The 21116-nt window shown below is 39.3% G+C and overlaps 1 protein-coding gene across 2 annotated transcripts in view; it reads left to right on the top strand.

Annotated features, from left to right (window-relative positions):
- The window catches only part of LOC100246869 (2-oxoglutarate-dependent dioxygenase 19), a 41079-nt gene extending 22239 nt beyond the window's left edge, over positions 1–18840 (top strand). The window contains exons 4-5 of one of the 2 annotated variants that reach the window (XM_059736045.1): positions 16698–16716; positions 18072–18840. In XM_059736045.1, coding sequence (XP_059592028.1) covers positions 16698–16716; positions 18072–18103 — 51 coding nt within the window. In that variant the 3' untranslated portion in view covers positions 18104–18840. Of the gene's footprint in view, positions 1–16697 lie in introns of both variants that reach the window. The other variant, XM_059736044.1, reaches the window with a different exon arrangement.
- Positions 18841–21116: the final 2276 nt, after the last annotated feature.

Below are 21116 nucleotides of genomic sequence, written 5' to 3' on the forward strand. Positions count from 1 at the left end.
GTTTGGTTTTGATTTCCTTTGGACAACTTCCAACGGCCAATACTTGATAAGCTTTTGGATTTCTATCCATTAGTTATCTCCTACGAGCTATTGGAAGGTGAGGTTTTCAATTCCAAGTTTTGCATTAATCCGTTAGAACCAATTTCAATGGCCATTGAAAGGTGAGTTTATCACCTGGAATGACTTTGAGTTGCCAATATTTGGTAAGCTTTTGGCTTTAGACCATTAGTTATCTCTTACGAGCCATTCAAAGGAAGTCTAAGGTGAATAACCATTGATGAAATTCACTACCATCTGTTTTGCCATTTTAAAGGATTAAAACTTGATTTGCTAAATCCATACCGATTCGGGAAGCAAGCATCACCATAGTTGCAACCCCAACGCGAGGAGCCTATCCTGAGATTTCCAATTTGCATAAGAGCCAGAGCATAGCTATCCTATCTTTGAGAAACTTGTTTTTACACCCTTTCATTTTAGTCTTTAATGTTAGCTTAGATTAGTTTAAATCTTTCTAAAACATTTACATCTTCTTTTAAAGCTAACATCCATAAGAAAATCACCTATTTTCCTAATTTGAATATCATTTGTGAAGTGAAAACCCATCCCAGTGAACGATCCTAGAACCACTATGCTATAGTAGCTTGGCTACTTTAGTAATAGTATTTAAGGTATAAATTTTGTTGATACGCCTTTAAAGCTAAGCTACCATGAGTCGAATCAAATGGCGCCATTGCCGGGGAAAGTGCCACAAACACAGTGAAGCAACCATTAAGGGTAACTTGTGATCTTCATCACAAGTTTGGTGAGTTTTCTTATAATTTTTTTTAGTTTAGTTTTTATTTAGTTAAATTTTTTTTTTATTCTCTTTTCTTTTATTTTTGTTTTAATTTCAATTTGTGCATTCCTTGTTGGATTCGAGACCAAGAGGGAACCCTAGTACAAGTTGAAGAAAAGAGCCTTAGTTGAATATCATTTTTTTTATAAATGGAAATTCCACATGAAGATCAAAGCTCTCATTATGATCATGAGAAGGACAAATTTGCATACTTATCCATGAGGGATCGGATTGAATTAGGGAAAAGGCAAGTTCAACAAAGCCAATGGGGTAGTAAGTATGCTTTGAATGGAGATGATTCATATGAGCATACGGTAGGGGAGTGCCCTACCATTCCAACTATGAGAGACATGTACGGTTACCAAAGCTCTTACACCTCAAAGTGGAATAACCATCCCAACCTTACAACCCACCCTCAACCTCAACCATCAATGAGTACATCTTCATTGGAGCAAGCCATTTTAAAGATAAGAAAAGTCATGGAGGACTTTGTAGGTGAGCAACAAAAGATCAACTCTCATCTTAATGAAAAGATTGATAATATGGAGAGTTCAATAAATGTAAGAATGGAGGGGGTTTATAATGATCTATCACTAAGGATAGAAAAAGTTCAAGACTCCATTGAGAAGCTCACCAATCTCGACATAGCAAGGGGGAAAAGGAAGCTTCCTCCTCAACCCCACCATAACCTTCAAGGAACCAATGCAAAAAGATCAAGGAAAGTGTTGAAGATCGACACTTTGGTGGGGGATTGCTATGACAACTCTATGGACCAACCTTCCATTGAAAATCATAAGGTTCAAGATGATAAAGGGTTACCTGAACCCTTTAAAGCATCCACTTCTCCAGGGAAGAGAAGAGAAACGAATTCCCTTGGACCAAATGGGAAGGATGCCAATTTTGTTTGAGATCTAGGGGGAATTCAGCATGAAGTGGGTGTGTGAGTGAGGATGAGCTAAATAGTTCATCTTCTTTTTGGGGTACATGCTATCAGCTTCATTTAAATTCTATGCTTTCTTTAAAATTATGCATGTTTTAGTTTGAATTCTTAGCTTTAATTTAGTTTTAATATGTTTTTAAGATGAGTTTTGAAGTGTTCATGTAGGTATGATGCTTGCAAAAATCGAAGTTATGGTGAAAACAGGGGAGAAAAGCCAAAACAGAGCAATTCACACCACCCCATTTCGGCAACTGTTGGGAACATTTCGATCACTTCTCGAAGTTCATTTCATGCATGATTCGTACCCAGTCGGGTCTTTTAATCAAAAATATTTATAAATCCTATGACCTTATACTGGCGTAGCAAAGCTACTATAGTATAGCAGTTCTAGGGTCGAACTCAGGGATGGGTTTTCACTCTATCAGTGACAGACTCTAAATTAGAAATTGATTTTGATGATTTCCTTTAGCACAAACTTGAAATTTAAAAGAAAATAAAATTGTTTTGAAAGTGGTGATTGAAACTAAACTCACATAGAACTAAGTAAAAATAGAAGAAAGAAAGTCTCCCGGAGCTAAAGGTTGCTAGGCTCAAGTTCAGGATGCAAAGTGGAAAATTCCGGATTTTTCTCCTCGCATTGGGGATTTAACCTATAGTTATTTCCCGAACCGGTATAGGTTTGAAAATGAAGATTTAATCCATAAAAAGTCTATAGAGAGGGTAGTCAAGGTCCATTAATGGCTTAAGACACTATGGGTTATCACCTTGAATCACTTTCCACTGGCTCGTACATGATAACTAATAGACTAATATGGATCTAGCAATAAGCATCCACAGAGACTTGAAGCTTACCATGTATTGGCCAATAAAAGCGATTCTAAGGGATTTAAAGCAAAACTTTGAATTTAGAAACCATTTATGGACTCCAACTACCTGAATTTAATGCACGGAAACGTTCCACCTTTTAATCTGGACTTTTCACCTAGCTTCCTTTAACTCAAGAAACTATAAGTTTAGCCTCTCATCCTCTGGGAAAACATCCTCAGAGGCTATTTGGATTCCAAGAAAATAGAAAATAGTAGAGAGAAAAAGAAAGCAAAAGAGATCTCTGTATTTCACTAAGTGTAGAATTTACATCAGTTGGTCTCCTGGAGAAAGTTCCCCGAGAGTGTTTTTTCAGTGTTTACAAGAGAATTTATATAGGAAGGTAATTTTACCCTTCCTTGGATACTTCCTAGCTAAGGAATTACATGAGTGGCTGAATACAAGGAGAAAATGGAAATTTAGACACAAAATATCAGAAGAAAAAGAGTCGGCAAAAATATCCAATTTTCGCACGTTGCATTGTGACATGCGAAAATTTCGCAAGTTGATTTTGCAACTTAGAATTCACTTTTGCACGTTGAGATTTAAGTTCACAAGTTGCAAAATCAACTTCACATGATGGCTTCACCATGACTACACAGCTGCTATCCATTTTCACATTTCGCACGTTGGAGTTCCAATTTCGCACAGTGCGAAATTGTCCCTCAGCTTGATGTAGTTGTCTTCTGAAGACCATTTCTTCCTCATTTCAGCTCCAAATCGTACATGGTTTGAATAGTTGGATTCTTGACTTTCTGAGCTTTGAAATGGTATATAGAATATAGAAAATGGACTTCGGGAAGTGCTCCAAAAGTGCGATGAAAGACTGCAGCTGTGTCCCCTGTTTTCATCACCCTGTTTTCCTCTTCTCCATTGTTCTTTCCTTGCATACTTTGAACGACTAAGGCAAAGGATTATGAGGCTCCAAATCTTGGTTTCTTCATAAATTTGAGCTTCCAAAAGCTTTGCCATGAATTATATATAGCTCTCCCTCATTCTTAAATTGCTTTGGTGAGCATAAAGCTATCAAAAAGCACCAAAACTTAACACAATTTGATTAGAAACGATTGCAAGGGTCCCTAACATGCTAATTGAGTTAAAAGGTAATAATTACTACTCAAGGGTGCTTAAAAGAGCTAATAACAAGCTACAAAATAGCATGTTTTGAGTAGTAATCACTCCCCCCAACCGACATATTGCTAGTCCCTTAGCAATGAAGGAGAGAAAAACTAAGCAAACATAATAATATACATAAAAGAGGTCATGCAAATCGTTCCAAAAAATAATTGAGTGGCATGACTGATATCAAAACACATCTCATATGGTGAACTAAAGATATGAAGATTCAAAATAGAATAGGAGATGTCAAAACTAAAACTTAAACAAAAAGTACAAAGAGTGGAGATTATGCAATTAAGTATCAAAAGAATCTCTACTCTCAAGGTTCCAAATCAAACTCTTCCATAATGAGCTAAGTGTTAATGAGATTAGCTTCTGGATATAGTATGTACAACTATCCTCTCCCTCCAACCTAAGCTTTTCTCGAACATTGGCAAAATTAACTAACTCTTAATAGGTTAGGAACGCACCTTCTTATTCACAATTCTTTTTACTCACTAAACTTAACCAATTCACCTATGTAGCAAGCAGAGGATCAATGACTCCCTACCAATCAAGGTTTAGGGCATCTGGTTTTAAAGGCTTTCGCCACCCCTTCGGATCATGCTTAGGTTTCAAGGAAAGAATAGAAGCTTATCCTCTTTTTTTTTTTTCAAAGACTCATTGGCTTTTATGAGGTGTCCCAACACTATTAACGAGAGGTTAAGTAATGAACCAAGTCAAAATTTTCCTAAGCTTAGAAGGTGAGAAAGTTTTTCATTATATATCCGAGATCTAATGTGCACAGTGTGTGTAAAGCTTGAAATGGAAGAAGAAAGTTCGAAATCAAAGAGGCTTCAATAGATTATCAACTTTGAAAGCATAAAACAAACTCTAAGACTTAATTAATTAAGTTAAAACTCGACTTATCCTATTTTATTTTTGAGAAATTATCTTTAACAACCATAGAGAATGATTCAAAAAAACTTTTAGAAAATTTAAAAATTAAGCAAAAATCAACTAAATTACAAAAATAACTTAGCATTAGTACAAAACTTCCTTTCTCAACTCCCCCCCCCCCCCCCAACCAAGCTAAACATTGTCCTCAATGTTTAAAGAGTGATTTAAAAGAAAAGGGAGGAAGTGGTACCTCCTGTGGTTCAAAGTCTGAGTGTATAGGAGGTATGGAATACCTTAAACCACATGTTCCAAAGACAAAAGAGTAATGAGAAAAGGAAATATAATAAAAAAAAGATATATATATATATATATATATATATATATATTACTTGGAAAAGAATTATACAATGCATGATGTTCAAGTAATATATCCAATCCCAATTTATAAAACATGAAAAAGATGGGATTTACAAGTCTAATATAAAAAGCAAGTAAAAATATAAAAAGACCAGATAGTAGTGGGATCATGTGATGGCTCTGCTCTGATCTCCTCAGCTGATATGGGCTGCTCAGCTGGTATGGTCTCCTCATCTGGCACTAGAGGCTCGGATGGTGCAGATCTATCATGCCCAAGAGGTGTCTGGATACTCAGATGCTGCTGGATCTGATGAAGGATCGTGGTATGTTGGGCCTGAGTAGCAATGATCTGATCCTGGTGTGCACGAATAGTGGCCATCTGGTAGATAATAGAATCCTGAGCAGTGCTCAGTGTCTGCAATGAATGTACTAAGCCTCTGAATTCCGTAAGAGAAACGGTGACAGTGGGCTCAGATGAAGGAGGAGGTGCTGGTGTAGCTGGCATGACTGGTGGAGCACCCTGAGTGAGAGGAGAAGTAGGATGTATAGCCTCAGGCATATGCACTGAGGTGTGTGCTGCAGGGGCAGGAGGTGTGGTGTCTGTGAGAATCTCATCCTGCTGGGCCTGAGTCAGCTGCTCATCTTGGGGTAGCTCTGGAGGTGGGGGCACAGCTGGAGGTTCATGAGGTGGAGGCTTAGCTGGGGCTCCCTGAGGTGGAGGCACAGCTGGAGCTCCCTGAGGTGCAAAGTAGGCTACCAAGTGATGCCATTTGTCAAGAGAGAAGTCCTCTCGGCAATGGCGGCGCCTCTCAAGGCGGGGCTCTTCAGGATAGCCCAGGTGCTCTAAAATCTGACAGAGGAGCCTCGGAAATAATAATGGGATGCCATCTGCCCTCTGAAGCTTTTTCTGATGGACTTTCTCTTCAAAATGAAGAAGAGAAGTCATAATCAAATGATGAGGGCCGAAGTAATAGCCCTCAGAAATCCTAAATAATGCCTCAAGTATAGTTCCTCTCCTCTGAACTTTATGCTGAAGTGGGAAGATGTTGGCACGCAGGAGCACATCAATGAGGAGCATCCCAGATGGAAGCTCTCTCCTAGTCAACACTGAGGCTGTAGAAGTCCCCCTGGACAAGATACGGACCATGTTGCTCTGAGAGAATGAGGACCACTCCCTGAAGTCTGCCTGAATCACAGGCTCATAAGGTATACGGAGGGCCTCAGCAATGTGGCGAGCTCCAATGGCACCCTGGCGTCCATCTATGGTGAATTGGATGAGAGTAGGATTGCGGAGGCCGCGAGTAGTCATAGATTGATAAAAATCTAGAACTACTCTGGGATAATAGAATTGCCTAGGAGTGAGAAGATGCTCCATGTGATACCTCTGCGGCAATCAGAATGAGTCTCTGAGCTCTGGCTGCTGTCTGAGGGCCTCGATATCAAAGTAGATCTCGGAGTGAAAGGATCGAGCTCTGCAATCCAGATTGCCCTCTATAGGCGGTCCGGCGATCATGGGACGCCTGATAACGGTCTCGAGAGGAATCGCCACAGGAATCTGAGATTCCTCTGTAGGAGGCTCTGCCTGAGGCGCATGGGATGGCTCTCCAGGTGCTGAGACTTTGGTTCTCTTTGCAGGGGGCCGAGAAGCAGGCCTCCTAGTGGGGTATCGGCGCTGAGAAGGGGTTCCCCCCTCAGATGGGGGAATGGCCAGGTCCTGAACAGGTGGCGAAGCGGCGCCTCCCATGTTGGATTGATGTGGTCGAGGCGTCGGTGATGATGGGGAGGCGGAAAGGCCTCCTCTAGTCTTTGGCATGGCCGAAATGGAGTGAGATGGCTGTTCGGGAATTTCCAGAAGCTCTCAGCTAGTGCGCGGGTAGTCTTTTCAGTCCCTGGGCTTCAAGGGTTTATATAGGGATGGGGTTTGGGGGGGTTTTGATGTTTAAAAATTTCCAAGGCAACCGAAAAGTCGTTTTTGGACGTTAGGCACAATTTCGGGGGTAAAATTTTAGTTTAAAAGTCAGTTTGAAATTTTTGAGACTTAAAATTTTACTGTGCGAAATTTTCGCACCTTGGATTAGAAATTTCGCACCTTGGATTGAGGTGTGCGAAATTGCCACCCTTTGGACTGAGGAATTCGCACCTTGGATAGCATTTCGCACTCAATTTCGCACCGTGCGAAAATTTCGCACCTTGTTTCGCACGGTGCGAAATTTGGCTTGAGGTGTGCGAAAATGGCACTCGTGTGCCAGGAGGGGATTTCGCATGGTGCAAAAATTTTCGCACCTTGAACAGTGGTGTGCGAAAATTACATTTAGGGAATTCGCACTTTGAATACTGTTTTCGCACCTTGGATTGAGGTGTGCGAAATTCCCACCCTTTGGACTGAGGAATTCGCACCTTGATTTCCATCGTGCGAAAATTTCGCACCTTGAGTTGAGGTGTGCGAAATTCCCTTTGTTTTGCTCCCCTGTTTTGCTTTTGAAGAGTTCTCCATATTTTTCTTGATTTTTTTCTGAAATTTATCATCAAAATTGACTTGAATTAAGACAAAATAAACTAAGTTTGAGCAAGAATTATAATCAAAAGAAATAAAAATAATGATATAACTATAAAACTAAAACAAAAAATTCATGGACTTATATAGTCCATGAGACCCTGCTTTCCCTCAGAGTTGCTGTGGTTCAAGGAGGTTGATCTCCTCCTTGTCTGTACTGTAAGGCTCTATGAATGGCTTGAGACGATGGCCATTGACTTTGAAGGTTTGATTGCCTGTGGGATTGAATACTTCCACCACTCCGTTGGGGTGCACTTTATGAATTATGAAAGGACCCGTCCACCTGGATTTCAATTTTCCTGGAAAAAGATGAAGTTTAGAATCATAAAGCAAAACTCTTTGTCCCTTGGTCAAATTCTTCTGATTTACCAATTGATCATGCCATTTTTTCAATCTTGCTTTGGCAATTTTTGAATTGAGGTATGCATCATTCCTCATTTCCTCCAATTCATTCAAATCCAAACATCTCTTTAACCCGGCTCTTATCAAATCCATGTTGAGCTTTTTGATTGCCCACCATGCTTTATATTCAATCTCTACTGGAAGATGACACGCTTTGCCATAAACAAGGCGATAGGGAGACATTCCAAGAATGGTCTTGTAAGCGGTCCTATAAGCCCATAAGGAATCCAGGAGCTTAATAGACCAATCCTTTCTATTCACATTCACCACCTTCATCAATATATTCTTGATCTCACGGTTGGCTAACTCAACTTGGCCACTTGTTTGAGGGTGATAAGGTGTAGCTACCTTGTGCTTAACCCCATACTTGGCTAGAAGAGTCTCAAAAGGTTTATTGCAAAAGTGGGTTCCCCCATCACTTATAATGGCCTTTGGCACTCCAAATCTTGCAAAGATGTTGTCCTTGAGGAATTTAAGAACCACTTTATGATCATTGCTCCTACATGGGATTGCTTCTACCCACTTAGAGACATAATCCACTCCCACCAAAATGTAGGAATGTCCAAACGACATTGGAAATAGTCTCATGAAGTTTATCCCCCAAACATCAAAGATATCCACTATTAGGATGGGGTTCAAGGGCATCATATTTCGGCGTGTTAGCTTACCAAGCCTTTGACACCGATCACATCCCTTGCACATAGAGTGGGCATCCTTGAAAAGAGAGGGCCACCAGAAGCCTGATTGGATCACTTTCATAGCTGTTTTCTAGGAGGCAAAATGACCTCCACATGCACTATCATGGCAATGGGAAAGAATTCCCGATTGCTCTTGCTCAGGAACACATTTCCTTATAATTTGATCCACACAATATTTGAAGAGAAAAGGCTCCTCCCAATAATAGGCATGGATCTTGGCAAAGAAATGCCTCTTATCTTGGGCACTCCACTCACTTGGTACTTCTCCAGTAACCAAAAAGTTTGCAATGTGAGAATACCATGGAGTTACATCTACTGACATGAGAGACTCCTCAGGGAAGTCATCATTGATAGGCAGACCATGTGAGTCATGTGCTATCACAAGTCTGGACAAGTGGTCAGCTACCACATTTTCTACCCCCTTTTTATCCCGGATTTGGAGATTGAATTCTTGGAGCAAAAGAATCCATCTTATCAATCTTGCCTTGGCATCTTGCTTGGTTAGCAAGTATTTCAAAGCAGAATGGTCAGTGAACACCACTATAGAGGACCCTACCAAATAAGCACGAAACTTATCTAAGGCAAAAACTACTGCCAACAACTCCTTCTCAGTGGTTGTGTAGTTCCTTTGAGCCTCATTCAAAGTTTTGCTTGCATAATAAATCACATAGGGCTTTCCATCTTCTCTTTGCCCCAAAACAGCCCCCATAGCAAGATCACTTGAATCGCACATTACCTCAAAAGGTAATTTCCAATTTGGGGCTCTGACTATTGGTGCAGTTGTGAGGAATTGTTTCAATTCCTCAAAACTCCTCTGACACTTCTCATCCCACACAAACTTGGCATCCTTTACCAAGAGTTCACAAAGAGGTTTTGAGATTTTTGAGAAATCCTTAATGAACCTCCTATAGAACCCGGCATGTCCTAGGAATTGCCTAATTCCTTTAACATTTGTGGGAGGTGGCAACTTAACAATTAGCTCCACCTTTGCCTTATCTACCTCAATGCCATTCTTGGAGATGATATGTCCTAAGACAATTCCTTGTTGTACCATAAAATGGCACTTCTCCCAATTTAGCACTAGGTCTTTCTCAATACATCTGTGGAGAACAGCCTCTAAATGCAACAAACACTCCTCATAAGAACTTCCATATACAGTGATGTCATCCATGAAAACTTCCATGATGCGTTCCACCATATCACTGAAGATGCTTAGCATACATCTTTGGAAAGTTGCAGGAGCATTACATAGACCAAAGGGCATTCTCCTATATGCAAAAGTACCAAAAGGACAAGTGAAGGTTGTCTTTTCTTGATCTTCCAAATCAATTTCTATTTGGAAGTACCCTGAATAACCATCTAGAAAACAGTAGAAAGGATGTCCTGAGACTCTCTCAAGGACTTGGTCCATGAAAGGCAATGGAAAATGGTCCTTCCTAGTCACCGAATTCAACCTCCTATAGTCTATACACACCCTCCATCCTGAGGTAGGACGTGTAGAGACTTCCTCCCCTTTCTCATTCTGGATTACAGTAATTCCAGATTTCTTTGGGACTACTTGGGTGGGACTCACCCACAAGCTGTCTGAAATGGGATATATGATCCCAGCTTGAAGTAGCTTAAGAACTTCACCCCTCACCACCTCTTGCATGTGAGGATTCAGTCTCCTCTGGGGTTGCCTCACTGGTTTTGCATCCTCTTCCATATAGATATGGTGGGTGCAGACCAAAGGGCTAATCCCTTTCAGATCAGAAATTTGCCATCCAATGGCTTTCTTGCATTTTCTGAGGACTCCTAAAAGACTATCCTCTTGATCACTAGTGAGAGTTGAGGAAACCACCACTGGACATTTCTCATCATCCTCCAAGTATGCATACTTCAAATCCACAGGAAGTGGCTTTAAAATAAGCTTTGGAGGGTCATCCACAGCAACTCCTTGTGAGTCTTCCTGGTTGAACAGTGGTAAGATCTCTTCCCGTCTCCTCCAAGGAGACATAATGGCTAGCACATCAGAGGGTTCAGGGAACCCATCTTCAAGCACTTCCAGGCTTTCATTCAAGCTCTCCTCTAAATTCTTGTCACAGTGCTCTTCAACCAAAGTGTTGATCAAGCACACCTCCTCAAATTCTTCCTCCTCTTCAGGGTGAAGATGCCTCTTATAAAGGTGGAATATGTTTAATTCCAATGTCATGTTTCCAAATGTGAGCTGCATCACCCCATTCCTACACTTAATGATAGCATTGGAGGTAGCTAGGAAAGGCCTCCCTAGGATGATTGGTACATAATTTTCTTCCTTGATAGTGGAATCAGTATCAAGTACCACAAAATCCACAGGATAGTAGAATTTGTCCACTTGAACTAGAACATCCTCTATCACCCCTCTTAGGATTTTGACCGACCTATCAGCTAAGGAGAGGGTCATGGTTGTGGGCTTCAATCCTCCAAGTCCCAGTTGCTTATACACAGAGTATGGGAGCAAATTCACACTTGCCCCCAAGTCTAGTAAAGCTTTCTCCACATGTGTCCCTCCAATGTTAACTGATATGGTGGGACATCCCGGATCTTTATACTTAACTGGGGACTTACTCTGAATGATAGCACTCACTTGCTCAGTGAGGAATGCATTCTTTGTCACTTGTAACCCTCTCTTGACTGTGCACAAGTCCTTTAGAAACTTTGCATATGTGGGGACTTGCTTGATCATATCAAGTAAGGGTATATTCACCTTCACTTGTCTCAAAACCTCAAGAATTTCTGATGGATTCTTGATTTCTTTCTTTCCATGTAAAGCTTGAGGAAAAGGGGGAGGCATATGTTTCTTCATCATATCCTCCTTAATCACTATCCCTGGTTCTTCTTCAATGCTTGATTTGGATGCACTTTTCTTCCCACTCTTCTCCTCTTGGCTATTGCTCTCTTTAATCAAGGGTCTCTTTGACATGAGTTCTTCATCATGCCCCACGTTAGGCAAGGGTTGATCAACCTCCTTCCCACTCCTCAAAGTGATTACAGCTTTGACCTCTCTCAAATTTGAAGACTCACCATCTTGGGTTTCAACTTCATGAACACCCTTGGGATTTTGGCTTGGTTGAGAGGGAAACTTTCCCTTCTCATTCACTGTGTTGAGGTTGGTAAGTCTAGAGATGGAGTACTGAATATTAACTATCTTCTGAGATAGATCATTTTGCATCCCCTCCATTCTCTTAATTTGAGAACTCTCAACGTTTTCAATCTTTTGATGCAATTGGGAGTTAATTGCCTTTTGTTCACCCACAAAGTCACCTATGACTTTACTCAGGTTCACAATGGCTTGCTCCACTGTAGAAGTTTGTTGAGGTGCTTGGGTTTGGCCTTGTGGTTGGTATGGAGGTGGCCTTGGTTTCCAAGAAAAATTTGGGTGGTTTCTCCAGCTTGAATTATAGGTGTTACCATAGGATGCACTGTTGTTGGGCCTAAATTGCCCCACAACATTTACTTGATCACCTAACATTTCTCTCACTGCTGGCATGGTTGGGCACTCATCTACCACATGATCACATGATTGGCAAATGGTGCATGGCATGACATGGACTTGGGTATCAGAAATGGCTTGGACTTCATGCATCTTTTTCAACTCAAGTTCTTCTAACCTCCTAGCTAATGTTGCCACTTTAGCTTTCATGTCCACATCTTCACTCAACATGTACATTCCAGCTTTTGGATTTTGGGTTTGTTGAGAGGGAAACTTTCCTTTCTCTCTTGAGTTGGGCTCATCCCAGCCTCTTGACACCTCAGCCACATAACTTAAAAAGTCCATGGCTTCTTCAGGATTCTTACTCATAAAATCTCCCCCACACATGGTTTCAAGAATTTGCTTCATGGAAGAAGACATTCCATCATAAAAATAGCTCACTAAGAGCCATGTATCAAAACCATGATGAGGACAAGCATTGATGGCCTTCATATACCTTTCCCAACACTCATGGAACTTCTCATTTTCTTTTGCAGAAAAGTTTGAGATTTGTCTCTTCAACCCATTGGTCCTATGGGTGGGGAAATTTTTTTTCAAAAACTCGGCCTGAAGATCAACCCAATTCCTTATGCTCCTTGGCCTTAAAGAATTAAGCCATATTTTTGCCTTGTCCTTCAAAGTGAAAGGGAATAGCTTGAGTCTCATCAAGTCTATTGAAGCTCCTCCCTCTCTAAAGGTATTACACACCTCCTCAAACTCCTTGATGTGAGCATATGGATTCTCACTCTCCATTCCATGGAAGTTTGGTAGGAGGGGCACAATATGGGGCCTTATAACCAACTGCTCAAGAGGGGGTAGGATGCATGAGGGTGCACTCATCCTTGGCGGATGCATTCTATCCCTCATGGATAGATATGCATTGGGATTACCCCCTTGACCTTGTTGAGAATTCTGATCCTCTGGTGGAGGGTCCATGATATTTACACAGATATCCAACTCTGTGTCTTGAGGATTCTCAATCCTTACTAATCTTCCCTCTTGGTCCCTAATCCAATAGGGCATGCACAAGTTACAATACCTGTAATAATAATAAAAACAACAAAAACAAAAACAAAAGAAAACTAAAAAAAAAGGTTAAAGTTAGGAAGAAAACGAAAATAAACTTAACAAAAGGAAAAATGAAAGGAAATGAAGTTAGTGAAAAAGGAATTCACCAAACTTGTGATGGAAATCACAAGTAGCCTCTAAAAGGTTGCATTACTGTATTGTGGCACCATCCCCGGCAACGGCGCCATTTGATTCGTACCCAGTCGGGTCTTTTAATCAAAAATATTTATAAATCCTATGACCTTATACTGGCGTAGCAAAGCTACTATAGTATAGCAGTTCTAGGGTCGAACTCAGGGATGGGTTTTCACTCTATCAGTGACAGACTCTAAATTAGAAATTGATTCTGATGATTTCCTTTAGCACAAACTTGAAATTTAAAAGAAAATAAAATTGTTTTGAAAGTGGTGATTGAAACTAAACTCACATAGAACTAAGTAAAAATAGAAGAAAGAAAGTCTCCCGGAGCTAAAGGTTGCTAGGCTCAAGTTCAGGATGCAAAGTGGAAAATTCCGGATTTTTCTCCTCGCATTGGGGATTTAACCTATAGTTATTTCCCGAACCGGTATAGGTTTGACAATGAAGATTTAATCCATAAAAAGTCTATAGAGATTGTAGTCAAGGTCCATTAATGGCTTAAGACACTATGGGTTATCACCTTGAATCACTTTCCACTGGCTCGTACATGATAACTAATAGACTGATATGGATCTAGCAATAAGCATCCACAGAGACTTGAAGCTTACCATGTATTGGCCAATAAAAGCGATTCTAAGGGATTTAAAGCAAAACTTTGAATTTAGAAACCATTTATGGACTCTAACTACCTGAATTTAATGCACGGAAACGTTCCACCTTTTAATCTGGACTTTTCACCTAGCTTCCTTTAACTCAAGAAACTATAAGTTTAGCCTCTCATCCTCTGGGAAAACATCCTCAGAGGCTGTTTGGCTTCCAAGAAAATAGAAAATAGTAGAGAGAAAAAGAAAGCAAAAGAGATCTCTGCATTTCACTAAGTGTAGAATTTACATCAGTTGGTCTCCTGGAGAAAGTTCCCCGAGAGTGTTTTTTCAGTGTTTACAAGAGAATTTATATAGGAAGGTAATTTTACCCTTCCATGGATACTTCCTAGCTAAGGAATTACATGAGTGGCTGAATACAAGGAGAAAATGGAAATTTAGACACAAAAATATCAGAAGAAAAAGAGTCGGCAAAAATATCCAATTTTCGCACGTTGCATTGTGACATGCGAAAATTTCGCAAGTTGATTTTGCAACTTAGAATTCACTTTTGCACGTTGAGATTTAAGTTCACAAGTTGCAAAATCAACTTCACATGCTGGCTTCACCATGACTACACAGCTGCTATCCATTTTTACATTTCGCACGTTGGAGTTCCAATTTCGCACAGTGCGAAATTGTCCCTCAGCTTGATGTAGTTGTCTTCCGAAGGCCATATCTTCTTCATTTCAGCTCCAAATCATACATGGTTTGAATCGTTGGATTCTTGACTTTCTGAGCTTTGAAATGGTATATAGAATGTAGAAAATGGACTTCGGGAAGTGCTCGAAAAGTGCGATGAAAGACTGCAGCTGTGTCCCCTATTTTCATCACCCTGTTTTCCTCTCTCCATTGTTCTTTCCTTGCATACTTTGAACGACTAAGGCAAAGGATTATGAGGCTCCAAAGCTTGGTTTCTTCATAAATTTGAGCTTCCAAAAGCTTTGCCATGAATTATATATAGCTCTCCCTCATTCTTAAATTGCTTTGGTGAGCATAAAGCTATCAAAAAGCACCAAAACTTAACACAATTTGATTAGAAACGCTTGCAAGGGTCCCTAACATGCTAATTGAGTTAAAAGGTAATAATTACTACTCAAGGGTGCTTAAAAGAGCTAATAACAAGCTACAAAATAGCATGTTTTGAGTAGTAATCAATGCATACTATATCTTGTTTCAAAGATTAGGAAGTCAGGAGTCCAACGCTTCAAACGGTGTCCAAATTGGAGTTGAAACGAAAAAGTTATGGTCATTGCAAGAAAACTGGACCGAGCTGAGCGGGAATTTCGCACACCTCAATCCAAGGTGTGAAAATTTTCGCACCGTGCGAAACCACCTCCTGGCACACGAGTGCCATTTCGCACACCTCAAGGCAATTTTCGCACGGTGCGAATCAAGGTGCGAAAATTTCACACACCACTATTCAAGGTGCGAAATTCATTCTAAGGTGCGAAATTCTCAATCCAAGGTGCGAATTCTCTAAACATCAATTTTGCACACCACAATCCAAGGTGCGAAAATTTTCGTACCGTGCGAAACACTCTTCTGGAACACGAGTGCCATTTCGCACACCCCAAGCCAATTTTCGCACCGTGCGAAACAAGGTGCGAAAATTTCGCACACCACAATTCAAGGTGCGAAATTCAGTCCAACGTGCGAATTCGAGTGCGAAAATTTCACTACTGTTGGACGCATTTTTGAAGCACTTCCTGGAGCTCAAATTATACATATGATATGTCATTTTGAAGCTTGGGAAGTAAGGAATCCAGTGCTTCAAACGGTAAATTATTTGGATTTGAAATGAAGAAGTTATGGTCGTTTGAAGACGACTATGCAAAGTTGAATGGAAATGTTGTAGCCGCACCAAATTTCGCTACTGTTAGACACGTTTTTGAAGCACTTCCTGGAGCTAAAATTATGCATGCCATATATCATTTTAAATCTTGGGAAGTCAGGAATCCAATGCTTCAAACGGTACATGATTTGGATTTGAAACGAATAAGTTATGGCCATTAGAAGACAGACTACGCAAAGCTGTGCGAAAATTTCGCACCTTGAAATCCAAAGTGCGAAAAATCCTTTCCAAGGTGCGAAAATTTTTTTAAAGTGCGAAAATGACCAACTATCTTTTAAACCCATTTTTAAACACCCAAGACTCTGTTTTTCATTCCTAAAAGCCATTTTGACTTCCAAAAAGAGTTTTTAAACGTGTGACCATCCAAATTCCGCCCCTCCCTCTCTATTTGAAGCCTCCGGAACATGCATTAGAGGAGAGAATACCCCCATGCACCCTGAGATCACACATGAAGCCTCTCATTCCATTTCTTACCTCCTAAAACCATCAAAGCTCATAGCTCCAACTGAGAGCTCCAGCAGAGGAGACTATGCCACCTATGGAGACTACCAGAGCAGAGGTCAATGTCCTGACCCAACCCATTCAGAAGACCACCATATCTCCACAGGACCCTACCACTACTTGATCATCTCTTTAATTTTTGTATTTACTTATTATATTAGTATAGATAATTCCATGTTTTGATGTTTTATATTCTGGGATTGGATGTATTGCATGATCATATATTATATTCTATTTTCTCAGATTAATATATAGACATCATTTTTGTTTAAACTTGACATTTTTCTATTTCCTCTACTCACTGAATCTTTTGTTTTTGTTTTTTTGAAACATGTGGTTTCTCCTATACAACTCAGACTCCATGCCACTCAGGAGGTACCACTTCCTCCCTTTATTTTTTTCAATCGCTCTTGAAACATTGAGGACAATGTTCAGCTTGGTTGGGGGGAGAGTTGAGGAAGGAAGTTTTGTTATTAATGCTAAGTTATTTTGGTAATTTAGTTGCTTTATGCTTAATTTTTAAAATTTTTTAAAATTTTTAATCTACTCTCCATGGTTATTAAGGAAAAAATTTCAAAATGAAATGGGAGAAATTAAATTTTTGTCTTTTTACTTGAAACTTAGAGTTTGTATTATGTTTATTAAAGTTGATGAATTATTGAACTCCTATTGATTTCAACCTTATTTCTTCCACTTTAAGCTTATCACACACCGTGCACACTTTAAGATGAAAAACTATTTTCCCCCTTGACTTAGGAAAATTTAGACTTGGTACCTTTGACCTCATTTTAATAGTGTTGAGACACCTTATAAAAGGCCAATGAGCCTTTGGAAAAAAAAAATGTTTTACTTGCCTTGAAACCCGAGCAAGGTCTAAGGGGTATATGGTGAAAATCTTTAAAACCTGGTGCCCTAAGCCTTCAATGGTTGGGAGTCACCGACCTCAATGCTCGTTACATGGGTGAATAGGTGGAGTTTAACATATTGTATGTGCTTGGGTATTAAAAATTCATTCTCAAAAGTCCAGGGTGAAATCCGAGGAGTTAGTGGTTGAAAAATCCTTAAAGCTTGATGCCCTAAACCTTGATTGGTTGGGAGTCATCGATGGACCCCCGTTACATGGACAATTTAGAAAAGAATGCCTTTAAGCTTTGCACTCCTACAAGAAAAATTTGTGAAAGAAAAGAGGTGCGTTCTTAGCCTATTGGAGGTTGATTAGTTTGCTAAGCTTTGAAAAGAACTAGGTTGAGGAGAGAGATTAGTTTGACATACTATATCCGGAAACTAATAAATAACACATAGATTTTTGTGGAAGAGTAAGGATTGGACCTTTGGGAGTGGAAATTATTTTGAAGCTTAAATTTGCATAATGCCTACTCTTTATGAATTGTGACTAGGCAAATTATTTGATAGCTCCTATTGAAGTTTGAGTTTTATTTCTTTCATGTTCCATGTGAGAGTTTGATCAGTCATGCCACTTAAACATTTTTTGGAGTGATCAACATGATTTTGTAAATTTATTACTTTTTTCTCTCCTTCATTGCTAAGGGACTAGCAATATGTCGGTTGGGGGGAGTGATTACTACTCAAAAAGTGCTATTTTGTAGCTTGTAATTAACTCTTTTAAACTCTCTTGAGTAGTAATTATTACCTTTTAACTCAAGTGGCATGTTAAGGACCCTTGCAATCGTTTCTAATCAAATTGTGTTAAGTTTTGGTGTTTTTGATAGCTTTTAGCTACACCAAAGCAATCCAAGAATGAGGGAGAGCTGTATATAGTTCATGGCAAAGCTTTTGGAAGCTCAAATTCATGAAGAACCAAGCTTTGGAGCTCCATAGCCTTTGCCAAAGTCGTTCAAAGTATGCAAGGAAAGAACAATGGAGAAGAGGAAAACAGAGTGAAGAAAACAGATGACAGCAGCTGCAGTCTTCTTTCGCACTTTTGGAGCACTTTCCGAAGTCCATTTTCTACATGCTATATACCATTTCAAAGCTCAGGAAGTCAAAAATCCAACGCTTCAAACCGTGTACGATTTGGAGCTGAAATAAGGAAGATATGGCCTTCTCAAGACAACTGCATCCAGCTGAAGGACAAATTCGCATATTGCGAATTTGGAACTCCAACGTGCGAAAGTGATTTTGCAACTTGCGAACTTGGAGCTCAACGTGCAAAAATGGATTCCAAGTTGCGAAATGAACTTGCGAGATTTTAGCAAGTCACCATGCAACGTGCGAAATCTACATGCGAACTGGGATATTTGTGCACCGACTCTTTTAGATCTTTTCTTCAGATATTTTTGTATAAATTTCCATTCTTCTCCTTGTAATCCACCAACCATAAGATTTCTTAGCTAGGAAGGTTGGAAAAACTTCTCTATATATATTCTCTTGCATCCATTGTAATAGATATCGATCAATAGATAGAAGTATGGAAAATCATCGATCAATATATAGATATTTAAATATATAGACTATACAGAGCCTTGCTCTGTTTTTCTCTCTTCTCCTGTTCTTCCCCATTTCTATTTTCTTAGTAGCCAAACAGCCTCTGAGGGCTTTTCCTCAGAGGATGATTGGCTAAAACTTTTAGTTTCTCAAAGTATGGATGTTATGTGATGACTTGGATGCAATCCCATGGAAATTTCTCGCACCTGGAAGGTAAGGTAGTCGTTTTTCATTAAAGGTTCATTAATGCAAAGTTTGGTTTTTATTTCCTTTGGAAAACTTCCAATGGCCAATACTTGATAAGCTTTTGGATTTCTATCCATTAGTTATCTCCTACGAGCTATTGGAAGGTGAGGTTTTCAATTCCAAGTTTTGCATTAATCCGTTAGAACCAATTTCAATGGCCATTGAAAGGTGAGTTTATCACCTGGAATGACTTTGAGTTGCCAATATTTGGTAAGCTTTTGGCTTTAGACCATTAGTTATCTCTTACGAGCCATTCAAAGGAAGTCTAAGGTGAATAACCATTGATGAAATTCACTACCATCTGTTTTGCCATTTTAAAGGATTAAAACTTGATTTGCTAAATCCATACCGGTTCGGGAAGCAAGCATCACCATAGTTGCAACCCCAACGCGAGGAGCCTATCCTGAGATTTCCAATTTGCATAAGAGCCAGAGCATAGCTATCCTATCTTTGAGAAACTTGTTTTTACACCCTTTCATTTTAGTCTTTAATGTTAGCTTAGATTAGTTTAAATCTTTCTAAAACATTTACATATTCTTTTAAAGCTAACATCCATAAGAAAATCACCTATTTTCCTAATTTGAATATCACTTGTGTTTGCGAAAACCCTTCCCAGTGAACGATCTTAGAACCACTATGCTGTAGTAGCTTGGCTACTTTAGTAATAGTATTTAAGGTATAAATTTTGTTGATACGCCTTTAAAGCTAAGCTACCATGAGTCGAATCAAATGGCGTCGTTACTTTGTTACATCATGTGTTGCTTTTAATGGTTCAATCCCAATAGTTAGAACCAATCTTCTTGAAGTAACAACTATGGTTTGCATTGCACTCAAGACACCCATTCTTTTACATTAAACCATCAAACCTTTTATATTGTCTCTGAGCTTATTTTAAACCATACAGGCTCTTTGTCAATCTGCACACCAAATTATCTTCACTCTTCACTACATAACCTTGTGGTTGCTACATATATGTTTCCTTCTCTAAATCACCATAGAGGAAAGTTGTCTTCACATTTGGTTGCTCAAAATGTAGATCATTTTGCTACTACAATACTCAAAGCAAACTAAATAGTCAATTTCACAACTAGAGAGAAAATATGTGGTCAATTCTTTCTTTCTATTAAAACCCTTTTACAACCAATCTAGCCTTATATCTCTCGAAGCCATCATGGTCCTATTTAACTTGATACACCTACTTATTATGAAAAGCTTTCTTACCCACTAGTAAATCTACTAGCTTCCAAGTTTGGTTAGAAATAAGAGATTTCATTTCATCTTTCATTGCAAGCTCCCATTTGCAATTATCTTCCTCCTGACATAGCTTATCATAACATTCAGGTTCACCTGCATTTTTCAGTAGCAAATAAGTCAAATACTTCATGCTTGGTACATGTGGCATGTTGAATCTCCTTAATTTAGAGATTGAAACTAGATCTTGTGGTATATCAACATCCTATGTAATGTTTTCCTCAATCTAAGGATTTTGACTCATCTTATCTACCATACTACTTTGTGGGACATCATTCGACTCAAAGTAAATAGGTTTAAGCTATATCGGACTAGTAGAGTGTGTTGTATCTCTATCCTTATACAAAACTTTCTCATTGAATATGACATTTCTGCTTCAAATCACTTTCTTATTTTTGTTATCTCAAAGCTTATTACAAAAATCATCATCATCATAACTAATGAAACTACATTTTAGTGATTTAGCATCGAGTTTGTTAGATTACACTACCTTGTTAGATTACAAACACTAGTTCATGGAGGGTTTACATGCATTAGATAGTAGGTCACAAACCTGACCTTTGTCTCATTGTTATTTGCATAAGGTATTGGAGAGCAATGGGTTCTCTATAGTGGGATGTTGAATCAACTTCAAAATTAGATTATGAGGGAGCCAATACTCTTATGAGTCTCAGTTGTTGCTGTTTTGAGCTCAAATACCGTGATGACACGATTTATGAGGGTTGGATTAGCTCTTGATTCACTCTTGTGCATAAGGGCATTTTGGTAATTATATAAGGTTGCACAAAGGATAGTAAATAAGATCTTTGGAATGGCTAATTGATTAATTAAAT

This window comes from Vitis vinifera, chromosome 3 (assembly GCF_030704535.1).
Source record: "Vitis vinifera cultivar Pinot Noir 40024 chromosome 3, ASM3070453v1".
Classification (NCBI taxonomy): domain Eukaryota; kingdom Viridiplantae; phylum Streptophyta; class Magnoliopsida; order Vitales; family Vitaceae; genus Vitis; species Vitis vinifera.